The following is a 17,133-nucleotide window of genomic DNA, read 5'->3' on the forward strand; positions in this document are numbered from 1 at the left end:
CTTATCAATATTCCATTCAGGAACCTACGGGGAGTCTTTGCTCTCAGAGCAGCGAGACTGGAGAAGTGGTGACAGCTATAATGGCAGGGCACTAATGACTTTAGAGAAATGTTACTTTTGTAATTGGAAATGATACAAACAGTGTCATTAAAACAGATTGTTGATGCAATTTTTATTCTTGTCATAAGCTTAGTTCTAAGAATGGGTTCACTCTAAGGAGATGACATCGGAATTTTTAGGCTTTGCACAATTGGATGGACAGATCATGAGCCTTTAACTCACAAAATGCTGTTTTCCAGAACACCAATTAAAACAAGTGAGGCTTTGAATGACTTACTTTTCCTTCAGTTGAACAGTAGTGCAGAAGAGGTGAAATGTCATTCTTGAAGATGTGATTAAAAAGCTGAGAGCTTCGATTTGAACTCTGATTGTTTTAATTATTATTATTATGTTTTTTCTTTAAGCAGTTGCACTTTAAGAAAAAAATCTGTATAGTCCAAGATTTGGCAGAAAATATGAGAAGCTTATTTAAAGATAAAATCAAGATATCTTCCTTTACCCTTCAAGAAACATCTCATTCTCCTCGTAACCCTGCTGCTCTAATCCAGGGTCCCCACCCATTCAGTCTTTTTTTAGAGTAAGTTAGCACACAAAGTCAGCAGAATGGTGGTGGGGAGGAGACGCTTCAGTGAAGGAGACCTTGAATACTTTTAATGCAACACTTGATTTTTTTGCTTGTTTGTCATATCAAGTAAATTTTTAATATCTAATTGGCACATAAGGTGTTCTGTCAGACCTCGACTAGTGGTGACTGTTGTCCTAACTGAAGTATTTGGCATCTGTTTACTGTGTTCTAGTATCAGTCTTGTTACATGAGAAGATAACGCCAGGAATATATTCTCCTGGAAAAAAGCAGCAAACAAGGACAAAGAATGGTATGTATATATGTAAAACAGCATTTTCTTTGTGTATTCCTGCATTCATCTTTGAATGTTTCATCTCCTGAAGATTTGAATCTGGCCTGGCTGGACAGAGTTGAGAGTTGGAGCACTCCTGGGAGCTGGTAGAGCTGCTGGCCTTTCCAAAGTCTGAACCTACATCAAACTAGGGACAAATAGATACAAAGCTAGAAAGTTTGGAAAGAATTAGGTACAGCTTTTGTCGTCTGACTACTGTTTTCTTTCCACGGCAATGTTAGATGCCCTTTCTCACTGTGCTTTAATCAACAAAATAGCTATTTCTGTTTAAAGCTGATATGCTGAAACAGAATATTTGTTCAGAAGGAAAAGTTTCAGTCATTCAGTCTGTACCTCCTTTGCTTCTAAAATTACAAAATAAGTACAGTTGAATCTGATCTCAAAATGATGAAGGATGCTGATGACCACAAATCATCTGAGGTGAATGCTCAGTGAATGTTTCATTCTCAACAGTAAAATGCACAGTCTTTGAATAATGACTTGTGCTATAGGACAAGTCTTCATACCATTTATATGAAGTTTCCAGTTTCTTCTCCGCACTGATTTTCTGAATAAGTCTCTTAAGACAGAAACAGAGCCACTGGTTAAAGTTATGCTTTGTATTTTGTTTGTCTTTTGTAGGAAATAAGATGACATTCCCACATCAGTGTATATTGTAGGGACATCCCTAACTTACTGCAGCAATCGAGGAGAGGCCAACAGTAATTCTGCTGGAAAGTCCAAAGCTGACTGTGATGGACTCCCAAATAGGGTTACAGCCACTTTCCATTGGTCTTATGTCAGTAAATAAAAAAATAAATATAAAAAAAATAAAACCAAGGTGGGAACTCGTAATGGCAGAGGTGTGACTTCAGTATGTTACATTCTGAATCCCACTGAATGTACTCCACATGAATGTGTTTAAGTTCCTCAGGTTGTTAGAACACTGCTGTAGCTGAATAGGATAGATTTATGGTTGTAATGATGAGGTAATAATAAATTCCTTTGTATTCAGAATATGTCCAAGCTGTGTGACAAAAATACATAGCACTAGCTTCCCCTCCTGGCCAGAAGAAGTAAGTGATCTTGAAGGTGAGACACCCAAATTATTTCTCTTTTTTACCTTTATACGCTAAAGATAGAAATGCTAGTTTTCAGAGAACAAATTAATACTTAACTGCTAATGAGAGGGAAGGAAAAAAGTGCCGGTGAGACATCTTTATTGGAATCACAGTACAATGATGGATCGAGATAGGGTTACTGTTGGAAGATGCAGTTCTTCTCTAAACGTGGGCCTAATTTGTAAAGTAACTAGATAAAAATAATAAATTTTGGACAGACAAATTCCTGCAGTCCCTTTTAGACCCCTATTAGCTGGTGCTAGAAACAAATATTTTACTGCTTTCCATATTTTGTATGCTAATCTTCCCTGTGCAGCTGCGTCTGTTATGATTTTAACTTTTATTTTGGGGTTTGCCTTTTCTTGCTTGCCTTTTTGTTTTTAAAATAAGACATCTTTCTTTCATTTTAGTTCTAGGGTACAATATTTTGTAGTATTAGCATAAATTTTGTAAATACAGATGTACTGGCATAAAGGTGTTTATTTTGTGGCATAAGGCAACAATGCACAATATGATCCAAAATGCTTTTTAAAAAGCTATTGCTAAGTTAGTTTGCCAGCCTCTTACAATGTTGTACTGCAACCCTTTTGGATGGTTTGATCACATAATATTGAATCTTAGCAGAATCTTTCCTTTTTGTCATTCTCTTCCATCTGCTACAGCTGCCTGGAAAATGGGACATTTAAATCTCTAAATAATTTTGCATTGTAAGAAGACTGAAGTCTTGCTTTTGTGGGCATGTTGGAGATTAAGCATGCAAGTGCAGCATGCAGGCACATAGATGCATATGAGAAAAACAACTTCCCGCATGATAAATGATAGCCTCATGTTTAAGATGCTTATGTTGACTGCAGGAAACAGGATTCTCTGTTTATATCAGAGGAGTTGGTCTGAATTGGAAATATTTAGGTTTTCCAATATCTTAGTCTTGAATCCCAATTATCACATTTATCATGGGCGTGGTCTTCCTCTTCATCTTGGCTGTAAGTGTCATCCTGGAACTGAAAATGTGTCTTGATATGTTTTGCTGCTATTGTTATGTTCCTATGGTCACTCCTGCCCGCTATCTCACTTCCACCAATTGTCTTTTTCACCTGCTTGTGAACCATTCAGCACAGGGATGTTGAAACAAAGATCTCTGAGCACTTATGCTCTTAGAGATGCAGGGAAAAACATTTGAATGCATGAAAGACTTCATCTTTACTCTTAATGCTGTTTAACATTGTTGTTCAAAGTTGTAAACTGTTATGCATTCATCATTCATTCTTTGCCCTAATGTATGCTTTACTTTGTGAACTAAGGTTTTTCTTCTTGCTGTATAAGATTGTGCTAATTTCATACAAAGCTAATAAACGTTTTACACATTGGGATGGCAGGGGAGGGAGGCAAGAGGTTGTATTTCACTTGAAAGTGTCAGTCCTTTTTTTCCATCTTTGTCAAGTTTGAAAGAACTTAGGAACTGCAGCCAATCAGTCATGTCTTCAGGCACAAAGTAACTGGGAATTAAGATATCTTGTCAAAGTCAAGTGTCAGATCGTATTATCCTCTTACGTTTACTAATATGCTTGCTATGGTTTCATTGCTGTAATAAAAGTAATCAGGAGGACGCAATTAATGATTTCCTTTCCAGCTTGTGCAATAATGGACTACATGAGAAATATTTTTGTCATAAGCCATAGATGGCTATGGAGGAAAACATTCTTTAAGCCAAATTTTTACATTATTAATTGAAAGAAAAAAATAGTATTTTACTGACAAGTGACATGTCCTTGCAGGCTTATAATTTTAACAACGAATAAGTCTTGGAAAACATTATTTAATTTGCCTTTGCAGCCATTAGTCTGTATGAATTAGCATAGTTTTCTTGTCCATACAGTTATTTACAAATAAATTCACAGAAAACATAATTGCTTTTAGAAGATAAACTTTTTTTTATCTGTCCCTTTCACATGTCATTTTAGACCAGGCAGTTCATCATGAACTGTTGAAAAACTTCTGCAGAAATGGTAGAAAATTTTCCAGTAGTGATTGATGTCATTTCTCACTAATGTGCAGTCATTGCTCAGTTTATACCAAAAAGAAAATGTTGGAGTCACTGCTGTAAAGTTCTGTGAATAAAGTTCAGCTCCCTTGCTTATAAAAATGTTATACAAGTATAAACCATAGTGTTTTAAGATGCTTTTTTCCTCCTCTTTCGTCGGTTACTCTTGTAGGTCTCAGCCACAGTTCAGAGAGCAAATTTCATTTTCCCAGGTTCACCAGGCAGCTCTAACAGCTCTGGCAACCTTACAGCTCCTCACCAGCATGGGTACAATGAATCTGTACAACAGTTGGAGTCATCTCCCTATTTGTAGGTTGCTGAACCGGGAACGCTGGGGTAAGGCTTTTGTCTCCATACCTAGCCAGAGAGACGACTTACTGCTCTGTCCTAAAACCTTCAAGTGCCCCTACACAGCAAACACCTGCTTGTATAGCTGTTAATGAGCCTTTGGGGAAATTCACTTCTTTTACGCTGTTGCCTTGCCTGAGTCATGAATGTAAAACCCGAGTCCTGAGGTCATGATACATTTAAAGAAGTAAACTTTCAGATGTGAATATGCTTCCATTGCTTTTTTTCAGGTGTCCAGTTATCTTTAAAATGATGGGGAAGGACTTTTTTTGTTAGGAGTTCTGAGACTGTTCTTATTTAAAGGCTACTGCTCGTTACTGAAAATCAGGCTGTAATCAGCAGGTACCTTGCTTAGTGTTGCTCTGCAAAGCTTGGATTGATTCAGATTTTTCTCTGAGAACTCAAGTGAATTGAGGGGTGTCCTCTGAAATAAAGGACAAGTGCTCATTCAGTCACCACTGTAGTTTCAGTTGGTACTGTAGCAGGGACTGTAGTTTTTCTGTAATTTGCCTAAGCACGACATGCAGGCAGGATTTAACCCACACCACAAATAAACACTTGCTTATTGCTCTGGTTGGCAGTAGCAGGTTGCAATGGAAGAGAACCCCTTGTTTCTCCTGTGCTCTGGGATGCAACGTGTCGGCTCTCAGCCACAAAACGGGAAGTGCTGCATTGCTGGTTCCTGGGAGCTGGGGGACAGGCATGTAGTGTTTGCAGGAGGGAGCCTGACAGAGTTTGGATACTGAGTTTGGATCTACATTACGTCAGCCGAAATTTTTTATGTAGTCTAAGGAGTACGACTATTTTTCTTGAACTTATCATAGCAATAAAACCACTAGTCTGGTTGTAATCATACTAGCCAAAAGCATGCATTTGCAAGTAAGGAGGGTGGAGTATTTAGAGGCAGAATGGAGAAATATTGGAGTGAGTGAGAGAGAGTAAAAAGAGACCCAGTGCTATACTGCAAGTGCAATGTGAGTAGTCAGCATAGGAATTGCCACTGAATTTGTATTCCTGAATGAGAAGTTCTTTAGCAATAAGGCATAGCGGAGAAAGCATTTTGGGGACATGGTAGAGCCTTAAATACCACGCCATCCTCACAGGGGGAGAATGAAGTAATGAAATAAAACCACATCTCTAAGAAATTGTCATTGCTTTTTGTAAGTGACATGCATTTCATAATTCTGGAACAATAACCAGTAATGTGTAGTCATGCCAGACCTTTTAACATACAGACGGAAGAGCCAATAGAGGTAGTTCCTAGATACAGAAAAATTACATCTTTACATATTTGGGAAAAAGCCAGTGAGTTTCAAGCTGGTGCTGTTCATTTGATTTCATCAGTTATTTGTCCTGTTGTAATTTCCTTTTAATATTTTTCATTTAGATCATAGAGAATCTTACTTTTGTACTTTTGCACTTTTGCAACACATTGCTTATATCTGTATCTATGAATGGATTAAATACTGTAGTTATAATAGTAATGTGCACAAGGATTGCTTCAGAACTTCTTAAGGAGATGAGCAGAGCAGTGGAAACTGGAGTGCTGCCAGAGAAAGGAAGCACTAACGGATGGCAAAGATGTTAATACTGTTTGTCTTGTGAGAAGTTACAGAAATCTATTTTTCTATTATAACGATTGTGATTCAACTGAACACTTTGTTCAAAAGATCTGCACAAAGACTAGTGCATCCTCACACGCCCCTACTCCATGGTGCAATATTTTATAACACTTGGCTCAGAAGGAAGACTGCCGTTTCACAAGTAACCAGCAGTACTGTTTTCTTAAACATCTGGGGTAGATTTACTATAAGGAGGTTAAGACCAGATCAGTTGCAGACTGTGATGATAACTATGGGATACACATTTTTATTCTTCTAACATCCCTGGAGAAAAGAAGCAGGGGGAACACAATAGAAAGATGACTTGCATTTGAAATAAAAACAAATAGAAAATACGAGGGAAGCAAGCATGAGGCTTAGTGACTTTGAAAGCTACTGAAGGACTTTCCTGAATACCTCAGCTAGGATGTTGTGTGAATTAATAACTGGGTAAAGGACCACGTGAGCCTGCAGAACTCCTTGTGTTGGAAGTGAGAATGCAGAAAGCCCGTTAAGCTGACCAAAATTCAGTGGGTTGGGTGTAATAAAGACCAAAAAGATGCATGTTTGGTCTCTTACTGTATGTGACAATAAGGAAAACATGAAAACACTATAGTAGGACAGGATGCAGATCGAGGAGACTCAGGATATGGTACAGCTTCCAAGGAAGTCCTTTGCCTATTTTAGATGAGGTCAGAGTAATGTAAAATCAGAGATGCAAGAAAAGCATGTGATTGTGGGAGAGCTGCACAATCTGTATTCCAGTATACTGAAAGTATGTGTGTATATCCATTACAATGCAATAGGAATTCTTTCTGTCAAGTCTGATGTTTGGAAATTATAGTCTTTAGAGAAAAGAAACTTACTTGTTTAAGATTGGAGTTGAGTGGAGGGGGAGGTGACTTGCACAACTATGCTTTTACTTAGTTGAGCCTCATTGTGTGAGTGTCTTAAAATGGTTCTTGTATGAAAAGTACTGAAAAATACATACGTGACTTCCTCATGGTCATACCAGCTTGGCAATGCAGCTGATGAACCATATAAAATAGCACACTTTTTCTTAACTGCTGAATGCACAATTTAATATAATTCCTACTATTCTGTTCCACAAGATGATGGTGCACCAAGAACTGAACAATCCACTCTCCCCCTTCAGAGCTGCTGAAACGTGCAGTTTTCCATTGCCATTCATCTAGTCCTTGTAACAAGGTCAACAATGAAAGCATTCAAGGTGAAAGCGCACAAAGTCGAATGAAATGTAGGATCAACAATCTCTGATGAAACCATAGCGGAATGTCTTTGTTGTTGTTATTAATGGTGTTGTGCTATCTAGGTTTAAGAACAGCGCTTGAAACGGCCTTAGAAAGTGTGTTTAAAGAAGAAATGATAGTGATTCATGGTAACTGATGAACAAAGGCATAGCTACAGAGAGAGGCTACGCAAGGCTACTTTGAAATGGGAATTCCTGTCTCTTTCTGCTGCATCACATGCTGATGAGGATGCAAAACCCCACATTTCATCAGTTCTGACAAGAAAGTGTGGATTGTTCAATTCTCCATGTATGATCATCATATGGACTGGAAGAATACGAATGATGTTAAACTGTGCGTTTGGAAGTTAAGAACAAAATCTATGACATTTCATAGTCCATCAGTTGCACTGTCCCTCTTGCAGGACTGTGGACACCTCTGGTATTCTTTCCAGAATTGCGTTAGCATCCTTGTGAGGTACTAGCAACAGCTTAGGTAGCAGCAGATGGTGTGCATTTCTGTTTATTAAATGCATTGGTTTTAACACAAACAGATGCAGCACCAGGCTGCTAACATGACTAGAGAAATAAAAATAAATAAGGAGGATATTTAGAGAAATAAAAAATAAGGAGGGTATTTAAAAAGTCATGGTTGTTTAACTTGGTGAAAAATAGGAAGTATGACTTAATAAACGGTTGGGGGTTATTTCTTTGCCATTGTTTGAAATGAAATGGGAGGGTATTAAATGGTCGTGTACAGATTTGAATTTGACATCTTAAAGATTTCAGAAGGGGAGTTAAAGGAGGTGTTGCCGCATCCTTCCTTATGCTGACAGGGCAGAGGACCTGCTCCTATCTCAGCACGACACCGGCAGCAACCTGAGGCCGCCTTCCTCTACAGTGCGGACGTGAGGAGCGGGGCCGCCCCCGCCTGCGTTGGCTGCCCCTCGGCCGTGTCCGTTAACGCCTCGCAGCCCCTCACGCGACGCCGCCTAACGGTTACAACGGCCGCGGCGGGGCGGGAAAGGCGGGGCGCTGCGGCGCACGCGCGGCGCTGCCTCAGCGGCCGCGGGCCGTGCCCGGCGGTTCCGTCTCGTCCTGAGGCCGTCACTTCCCCGGGGCGGCGCCGCGCTCTGAGGCGAGCCCCGGCCCACCGGAGCCGGCGGCGGCAGCGAGCGGGGCCGGCGGCGCTGAGAGGCTGCCGAGGGCAGAGCCAGTCCCCAACAGCGGGTTTGAACCCCCGGAGTCCGCGGAGGTGGGGGGGGGGGGGCTGAGTTCGTTAAGCCTGAGGGGCGGGGGGGGGGGTGTTGATTGGTTGGGTCCTAGGTTTGGGGGATTCCGGGTTGTTGCTGGATTTTTGTGGGATGTTGGAGCCTGTATTTAAACGTATTTTTTATTTCATATTTATAAAAAATTTGTTATGATTCCGTGTGATAATAAAGTGATGCCGTGCTGATGAACATTCTGTAATGTCTTTTTCTGTTTTTCAAGAGGAAGAGAGAATCACCTTATGCATTTAAAATGCTGGGTTTAGATAAGATATCAGCACCTGCATACACGTTTCATTTGTGTCCTTGCAAAAGCACTTGGAGTACTTTGAAGGAAGTGAACTTTTTCTCTCTCTCACCTTAGGGTCTATGCAAACAGAAGTGAACTGGTACCTCTGGAGCGTTTAATTCCAAGCAAGATGAAGATCCCCTCTGTACTGCTGAGGTTTCCTCATTGTTATCTCCTTAGAAGAATGTATTTCAAGAACTTTCACTGCACTTCCAGATCAGATTTCCCGTGCGTTGAGTCTCTCACGCCAGTGCGCCGGTATCATACAAAATGGATGTGTTCATTAGAGGGTTTGAAGAGAGAGCTGTGTCACCAAGCTGTCCCTGACCAGCAAGCAGAGGGACTCTCTGACAGAGAAAACAGACTCATAGACAGACTTTACAGTGGACTCATCCAGGGCCACAGAGCCTGTTTAGCTGAAGCCATTACACTTGTAGAATCAACTCAAGCTAGGAAAAAGAAAGTAGCCCAGGTGCTCCTTCAGAAGGTATTATCCTACCACAGGGAACAAGAAAAGTTAAATCAAGGAAAACCACTTGCCTTTAGAGTGGGTTAGTCCTTTTATGTCTGTCCAGTAGTTGCTTTGACAGAATTACAGCATTCACCTTTCATTATTACTGCTATTCTTTAAACATTGTGATCGATAGTCTTTCATCAGTGGTTTCTTGTGATTTGTAACCAACCTAGATCACTTCTGTTGTATGGCAGAGTTATGGCTTGGGCTGGAAAATGTGGAAAATGAAAAAAATCAAGGTATAATTGACGCTTCTTGAGTGGTTGGGGGCATTGGTTGTTGTGCTGTTTGTTTGTTTGTTTTTAATATGTATAACAAGATGAAATGTTAAGTAGTTAACTGATTGTTACAGCTATTATCTACACTTAGATAGGGAAGGATGTAGTTAAGCAGACACGTTCTTTTCCTGAAGTGAGTGTTTTCTTGAGTGCATTCTGAGTCCTTTCACTAATCCACGAAAGGAAGAATATGTACCTTCCTGTTTTATGGTGTTACTTTAAAGCAGCCTACTTTTTGACTGAGGAGAGTTGAACCTGGCTCTCTTGGAAACTGTAAAATGTTCTTCCCTTGCGAAGAGCTGGACTAAGTAAACTCGGTTGCGCCCAGCTGCCATCTCTCATGTGTGTACAGAGGTATTAAGAACAAGAACTTGGGCATGGGAATAAGAAATACCTAGTGCAGGTTTTCAAACTAATCCTTCTTTATATGCTTTGAAATGGAAGTAAATTGCTCATTTTTTGAAATATTAGCCGCTCAGGGTAAGGGCTTATACTCCTAAAGTGTCTCTTGTATAAATCTGAAAAATACAGTTTTACGATATTACAATTTAAAACTTTGTAATATAAACTAGTATAGATAAATTTCTTTGGAGGAGAGGAAATAAGGATAAACCAGATGGTATGGGTAGGATGAGGGGTGGCGAAGTGAGCACTGCTGTCTTGGGTGAACCATGGTGTTGTGTTTCAAGTCAATTACAATTGCTCATTGGGGTACTTTTTTGTGATCTTGCGCTAAAATAGGAATTATCAACTTAACTATCAAGTGTTCACATGATGTATAATTTATTTAATTAACAAGATCTTTTCCTAATGTGATTATTAGGGTTGTCTGGTCCTCCTGGTGCTGGGAAATCAACTTTCATAGAATGCTTTGGGAAAATGCTTACAGAAAGAGGACACAAAGTGTCGGTGTTGGCTGTAGACCCTTCTTCTAGTACAAGTGGTGGTAAGTAGGACTTAATGTTTCAGTCAGGTTTCTAATACCTTGTCAAATGTAAGAGTGTCTCGTTGGGGCAAATGGAAGAAAATTTTGGGCCCTATGAAATTATTACAAAACTGATATTGTATCACTTTTTCATTTTTTCTCCCCACACATTATGAAATTGAGAATTATGTATCAATGCCCTCATTTTGTCAAGTTTATTCCTTTCCAGTGTTTGAATGCTGTTTAACATTTTTTTGTCTAAAACTTTGCAAAGCCACTGTTTTCTCTCTAGTTTTATTAACTTACTTAATGCAACGTCAATGAAGGAGAAGAGCTTTCATTTCTACTTAAATTTCAGAAGTGACAGTGCTGATCACTGAGCAGGATATAAATGCTAATTTAAAACTAGAAGATGCTGCAATTCAAATGTATCTGTCAGGTTGGAGTATAGAATATTCATTAATTCTCTATAAGAATTTCTAGTTTTTTGTTGACTGTATCAGTTTCATGGTTTCCTGCTGCATTGTCACTGACCATTAGTCTGACTTGTAGCATGGCCTGCTGATTTTTTTTAAATTTGAGATTCCTCAAAGTTGTGTGGCTGTAATGTGCCACTCTCAAACTCTTAGGGAAATTCTAGGCTGATCAGGCTTGATTAATGATATCTGTGACATAAATAATAGAACCTTGATTTTGATCCTTTTCTAATGGGCAGCTGTCAGGGAACATCATTCCTTTTTCCAGTATCTACACCATCGTAGAAGATGCTGCAATGTAACTATTTTAAAAAACAGATTTAAGCACTGCAATGACTTAGAGTTAAGAAACAGTATATTCTTGTATGTATACATTCAAGACGCCTGAGTAGAATAGCAAAATGTGGTGCCAAGACCGTACCAGTTATATGAATTGAGCATCTCTTGTCTTTTGGAATGTGCTTTATATATGTAGATCTCAATGAATTTGATGTAAAGTTTGTATGAATAATAGGAAGGCAGGAATGTATCTAAGTTTCCTTAAAAATGAACAAAAATCAACAGCAAAATCTTAAGGTAAAGATTTGTCTCTTTGGAAAGAAACAGCAAATATTAATTAATAGCTCTTAAAAAAGAGCTGTTCAGGAAGTGCGGAATCCATTCTGACCTAGATCAAATTCTTCATATTTGGTAGCAGTAAGGTCCACTTGTCAGGCCTTTCCAGCCAGACAGGAATTTCCTAGTCCCGAGCAAAGTCTTGAACAACTATTATTGGAATATTGTTTTATGACTTCTTTCTTCCAAGAGATCTACCTTTTTCTCATTCGTTTTGGTGGGGGCAGGGAGCAGGGAAGCAAAGTCTAGCTGTTTGGCACATTTGAAATAATTTAATAGTAAATGTTTAAGGTTCTCTGTTGGGTGATAAAACACGGATGACTGAGTTGTCAAGAGACATGAATGCATACATCAGACCATCTCCAACCAGAGGGACGTTAGGAGGTGTAACAAGGACCACAAATGAAGCCATTCTGCTCTGTGAAGGAGGAGGCTACGATGTTGTTCTTGTGGAAACAGTAGGTATGTGCTTAGGGTTTTCTTTCAGTTATCCTGCTGTGACACCTAAATCAGGTGTGTCGCTAACTGCATACTTTGGCTGCTTTCATCTTGGATTTGCTCATGCTTTCTTGCACGGTCACTGGGTAAAAATGCATGCCTGTTCTGTCAATTTTCTAGGCCTTTATATTTTGTAAAAATGCTGGAACGGCATTTTCCCTGTTGTGTTTATTTATTGCTGGTGAGGCACTGGAACAGGTTGCTCAGAGAAGCTGCAGATGCCCCATACCTGGAGGTGTTCAAGGCCAGGTTAGACGAGGCTTTGAGCAACCTGGTCTGGTGGGAGGTGTCCCTGCCCATGGCAGGGGGTTGGAACTGGATGGGCTTTAAGGTCCCTTCCAACCCAAACCATTCTGTGATTAGTGGGTTTTATTCAAATCAGAAAGGTAGTGCAATATTATGATCTGATATTAGCGTTGTCATAAATGTGACTGTGAAAGATTGCTGTAAACAGTGAACTCTGGGTTTAATTTTTCAGGTGTGGGACAGTCAGAATTTGCTGTGGCTGATATGGTCGATATGTTTATATTACTGCTGCCACCTGCAGGTGGAGATGAATTACAGGTATTGTTTAGTTTCTCTTTGTAATTATACTACCTAGGACTAGGAGAAATTTAAATCCAAGTAGTACCTCTCTGTGCAAGAAGTCCATATCGATAGTATTTTGTAAATTACATAGTTGCTATTGGAGTCTTTTCAATGTCTTACCAACGTATTACACAGTTGAGACCTGATTTTTTTTTTCCAGATCTTGGAATTACTGGGATGTAAGGTTTTGATACTCTCTGAGTAGTATCAGGTAGTATTATTATGACCTGTTTATTAGTTACGTATGGTACTGGGAGTGGTTTTGAGGAAAACAAATCAGTATAATTAGTTTTGTAAACTTGGTCATGTTTTGTTTAAACTTAAGTCTCTATGCATAAAATAGGTTATTGTGTAAACTCTGATATCCGTATTCAATGTCCCAGTGTCAAAGCAGAGTAATAAATGGTGATGACAGAGGCCACTGGTACTACTGCTGCGTGACTAGCACGCTCATCCTCCCACCAGCAGGAGCCATCAGAAAATAACAAAGCTTTCCTGACCTGCTTTCTGTGATGAAATCAGTGTGTCAATTATTCTGGATATTCATAATTTCTCTCCATGTTCTGTTCAGGGTATCAAACGGGGTATAATTGAGATGGCAGATCTAGTAGCTATAAATAAAGCTGATGGTGATTTAATTGTGCCTGCACGGAGAATACAAGCTGAATATGTTAGTGCCATGAAGCTGCTTCGCAAGCGTTCAAAGGTTTGGAGACCAAAGGTGTGTGTACTTCCCTGTGGTATTTTTGGTGGTTTTTTGTTGTTGTTGTTGTTGTTGTTGTTTTCCCAGAAAATGTGCTGGATGCGTTGGGACTGTTATTGTCTCATTTAGCTGTTTGAGACTCCTTGAGCTCTTTGATAAAAAAATTAGTTTGATTGTTTAGCTTTTTACACCGTGTTAAATATTGATTGTTTATTGTTTAACATTCATATAGGTGGCACACGGTTCTTTGCTTTTCAGCAGTCTGTGTTTAGTTCCTCACTGTTTAATGGCAACTGATACATCTGGATACCTATTTGTTCAGCCTGATAAATGTGACCCAAAACACCTGTTTGAGATCAGTGAGGCTGTCAGAAATCTGTCTCTGTTTCAGTGATGAGGACTTTATCCATTAGACTGGGGAGAGAAAGAGAAAGAGAGGGTTTTTTGTTTGCTTGTTTTTTTTTTTTTTTTTTAGGCAGTTCCATTTTAAAGATGAAGTTGGATGCCTGAAATACTTTGGTAAAATGAATTCCTACTCCGGAAAACATATGTAAAAAGAAGTTTCAATACCTCCTTTCTGGAATATTTTAAGTGCAAAAGGGTAGCTATCAGAGTGTGTCTACCTGAATTAATAATTAAGTCTACATTTAAGTAAAATAGCAACACTGTACATTTTAGCTAAGGGTCTCATTTAAAATGATTCTCACTAGTTACACAAGCAGTTGGACAAACCCTATTTATCCCAAATACTGTTGATCTCAAGGTCTGCTTATAGTTGGTAGAATCCCAATTTTGAGTTTATTTTTTTTTCTTATTCTTTATGGAAAAAAGTGTGAGTGGCACAAAACTCCTTTGAGCAGCATTGGGTGAGTGTATTGAAGCAAGCTTGCCTTCCACATTTCCTAATTTTCACTCGATCTACTTGATTCAGTAATTTAACCCTTAAGTCCAGTAATTATTTGGCTTTAAAAATTCTTCTGAATCCAACAGGTAATGCGTATCTCTGCCAAAACTGGAGAAGGTATCTCAGATATGTGGGATAAAATGACAGAATTCCGTGACCTCGTGCTCACGAGTGGTGAGCTGCTTGCAAAACGACGGAAACAGCAGAAAGTGTGGATGTGGAATCTCATCCAAGAAAATATGTTGGAACATTTCCGGAGTCACTTGGCAGTCAAGGATAAGATTCCACTTCTAGAAGAAAAAGTTCTTAGTGGTGTCTTGTCTCCTGGGCTGGCAGCTGACCTGCTGCTGAAAGCATTCAAAGATGGTCTCTAAACACTGTAGTATACTGTGTTCTTGCTACATTCTTCATGTTAACATAAACATTAAATACAGTTTTTCTATGTGTGGATTCAATTGTTTTGCTACAACAGACATTAATGGAATGCATATCCAGTAATCTGCCAAAAAAAAAGGTGAAAAAATATTTGGGCACAAAATACTGTAGGACCCTGTATATGCAAGGATTGTGACAAATGCAAACACAGACTCAGAGACTGTTACAGATTGTATTTGGACAAAAGCACATTTCTGAGTCTCCCATCTGTATACACCATGGATTTACTGGTCACAAATGTGTGCCTGTGTCAAAAGGGCTGGTTTTGATAAAAGTTTGGTGTTGCAGAGTCTCATTGTGGAACCATCTCAGAGCTGATTGGCAGTGCAGCTTTCCATTCTGGTACAGTATCAGCTGTTGCCTTTTCCTTCCTCACCTTTAGTGACTGCAAGAACAGTGAGCTTCCCTGATAGAACCTGACACAGTTTTAAATAAATTGTATGCATATAAATAGAGCATAGTGCTTGATAACTGGTTGGGAGTTACTGTACTATGTGCTGGGAGAAGGGAATGTAAACCAACCCAGATTCTAAATAGACATTTTAATAAAAAAGCAAAGTTTAATTAGACTTTTTAAAATACAGACATCAGATGGAACAAGTGCTATCTACAATGTTTTAATTGCAATTGGTTTTGTACTAGAGTAATTGATTTACTCTATTACTTTTTAGTAATAATGATTTGAGGTTCTGATCTGACTGAAGTAACTTCTTCGGCTTCAAACAAAATGCCCGGCAGGTTTTTCCTATCTTGTAGAAAATGTGGCTACTTAGGACCAAAAGTACATATTTTTTTTCCCTTTTCCCTTGAGAACATGTCTGGAGGTGTCGTTTTCTTAATCCAAGAACTAGAAAGTAGGGTTCATTTGGTACCTATTAAATATGAAGAGTAACATGGAAAAGTGGTGATTTCTGAAGACTTGACAGAAAAGCAGTAAAAAGCAGGAGATTTTATGACTCTATTGTTGCTTACATGAATTAACTTTAAGTATTGCTAGTGATTATTTTTATAATCTTGATTTTCTGTACATGTACTAAATGGGATGATGACTTTCATTCCTTATTTAAGCTCAGTTTTACCTATTTGAATTCCAAAGTAGTATGTCATTCACACAGCATTTGAGTTCTGGCAACCTGTGTCTGAATTGTTCAGGCAATTCCAGGGTAGCAATGAATCTGTGTAATTTGATCCTCTTTCTTTTTGCCTTCATTTTTTTCCCCCTGGGGACAGTTTTTTTTCTCTTCCCTTAGCACCGATTGTTATATTGTGTCCCCAGCAAAGTCTACTTTTTTGTGGAAGACCTCTGTGCTTCAGAATTTTCATTCCAGGGTAGGTATAATTTAGCAACTATCAGAAAAGGTGAATGAGTGTTGAAAATGCTGAGCATTTTTTTCCTTTGGTTTGTCAAAGTGGCATCAATTAAATACAGAAAAAGCCTTCATACTCAGTGCTAGCATTTCAGTTATTTCTCCTATTGTAGGACGGTTTCTGTATTGTTGTCCATAAATAAAATTCTCCGTATTGTCGCTCTGAGAATACGAAGCATGACCAAGAAGTAATATGTAAACTACAGTGTAAAGTAAAAATACTTCATAATTTATGGCAAGGATCTCTTTATATATTTGCAGTGCAATACTAACAAAGTGCGTTGTGTTGTTTTGCAGGATGTGGAGCTGAGACATTTCTTTTTAAAGAAATTTGGCACCAGTGTAGCTGGTATTAGTGGTTTCCACCACACAGACTGTCAACCTCCCCCACCCCCGTATTCCTGTTTCTTAAACTTTACATCCCAAATGAGTAATTTAGGATTGCTGCAATCAGTTACTTAAAAGTACCTGAAGAAGTGTTCAGGGGGTGCCAGAAGCAAAGGGATCTGATTATTGCCTTGCTGTGTTGTGGAAAAAAATGTTTCTTTTCTATATAAAAACAGTTTAGGTCTCTAATGACTATGACAGAGTACCCTGAACCTAAAGTGATTTATTTCATCCTCTTAGATTTAAAAATTAACTGTATTTTGGTGGTACCTAGTAGAGGAAAGACGGATGGAAAATGATTTGATGAGAGCAGCAGCTTTTTAACTGGTGAGTTCTCAACTTTTTGGTAGTCCATTTATTTCAGGTGACAGTTTTTAAGATGACCTAATTTGCGCTTATCTGCTAGATCTAGTCTTCACTATTGTCATTTCTTTTTCTGTTGTCAGGGACTGCTTTTTTCCTTGTCTGCTATATGGCAGCCATCATGTAAATAAAATAGAACCTCTGGCTTTGTTTGAATAGAGGCTGTTCTAGCAGAATACCTTTTACCACTTCAGGATTTGTTTTCTG

General features: G+C 38.9%; 1 protein-coding gene across 2 annotated transcripts; it reads left to right on the plus strand.

Annotated features, from left to right (window-relative positions):
* Positions 1-8,355: 8,355 nt before the first annotated feature.
* MMAA (metabolism of cobalamin associated A) lies at positions 8,356-14,816 on the plus strand. Of its 2 annotated transcripts, none has more exons than XM_048071796.2 (7): positions 8,356-8,571; positions 8,949-9,424; positions 10,489-10,611; positions 11,973-12,143; positions 12,658-12,743; positions 13,339-13,488; positions 14,461-14,816. In XM_048071796.2, exons 2-7 carry the CDS (start codon positions 9,004-9,006, stop codon positions 14,746-14,748), a joined length of 1,239 nt encoding a protein of 412 aa, XP_047927753.1. In that variant the 5' UTR covers positions 8,356-8,571; positions 8,949-9,003; the 3' UTR covers positions 14,749-14,816. The 2 variants fall into 2 exon arrangements, with proteins under 2 accessions (XP_047927753.1, XP_047927754.1); XM_048071797.2 differs by having other exon boundaries at positions 8,407-8,546.
* Positions 14,817-17,133: the final 2,317 nt, after the last annotated feature.

This window comes from Anser cygnoides, chromosome 4 (assembly GCF_040182565.1).
Source record: "Anser cygnoides isolate HZ-2024a breed goose chromosome 4, Taihu_goose_T2T_genome, whole genome shotgun sequence".
Lineage (NCBI taxonomy): Eukaryota > Metazoa > Chordata > Aves > Anseriformes > Anatidae > Anser > Anser cygnoides.

What these genes read in the sequence shown, in the direction of transcription:
- MMAA (XM_048071796.2), top strand. Translation starts at nt 9,004, where the DNA reads ATGAAGATCCCCTCTGTACTGCTGAGGTTTCCTCATTGTTATCTCCTT. An exon ending in ACCACTTGCCTTTAGAGTGG is followed by an intron (nt 9,425 to 10,488) that starts GTTAGTCCTTTT and finishes TGTGATTATTAG; the next exon opens with GGTTGTCTGGTCCTCCTGGT. An exon ending in TGTTCTTGTGGAAACAGTAG is followed by an intron (nt 12,144 to 12,657) that starts GTATGTGCTTAG and finishes TTAATTTTTCAG; the next exon opens with GTGTGGGACAGTCAGAATTT.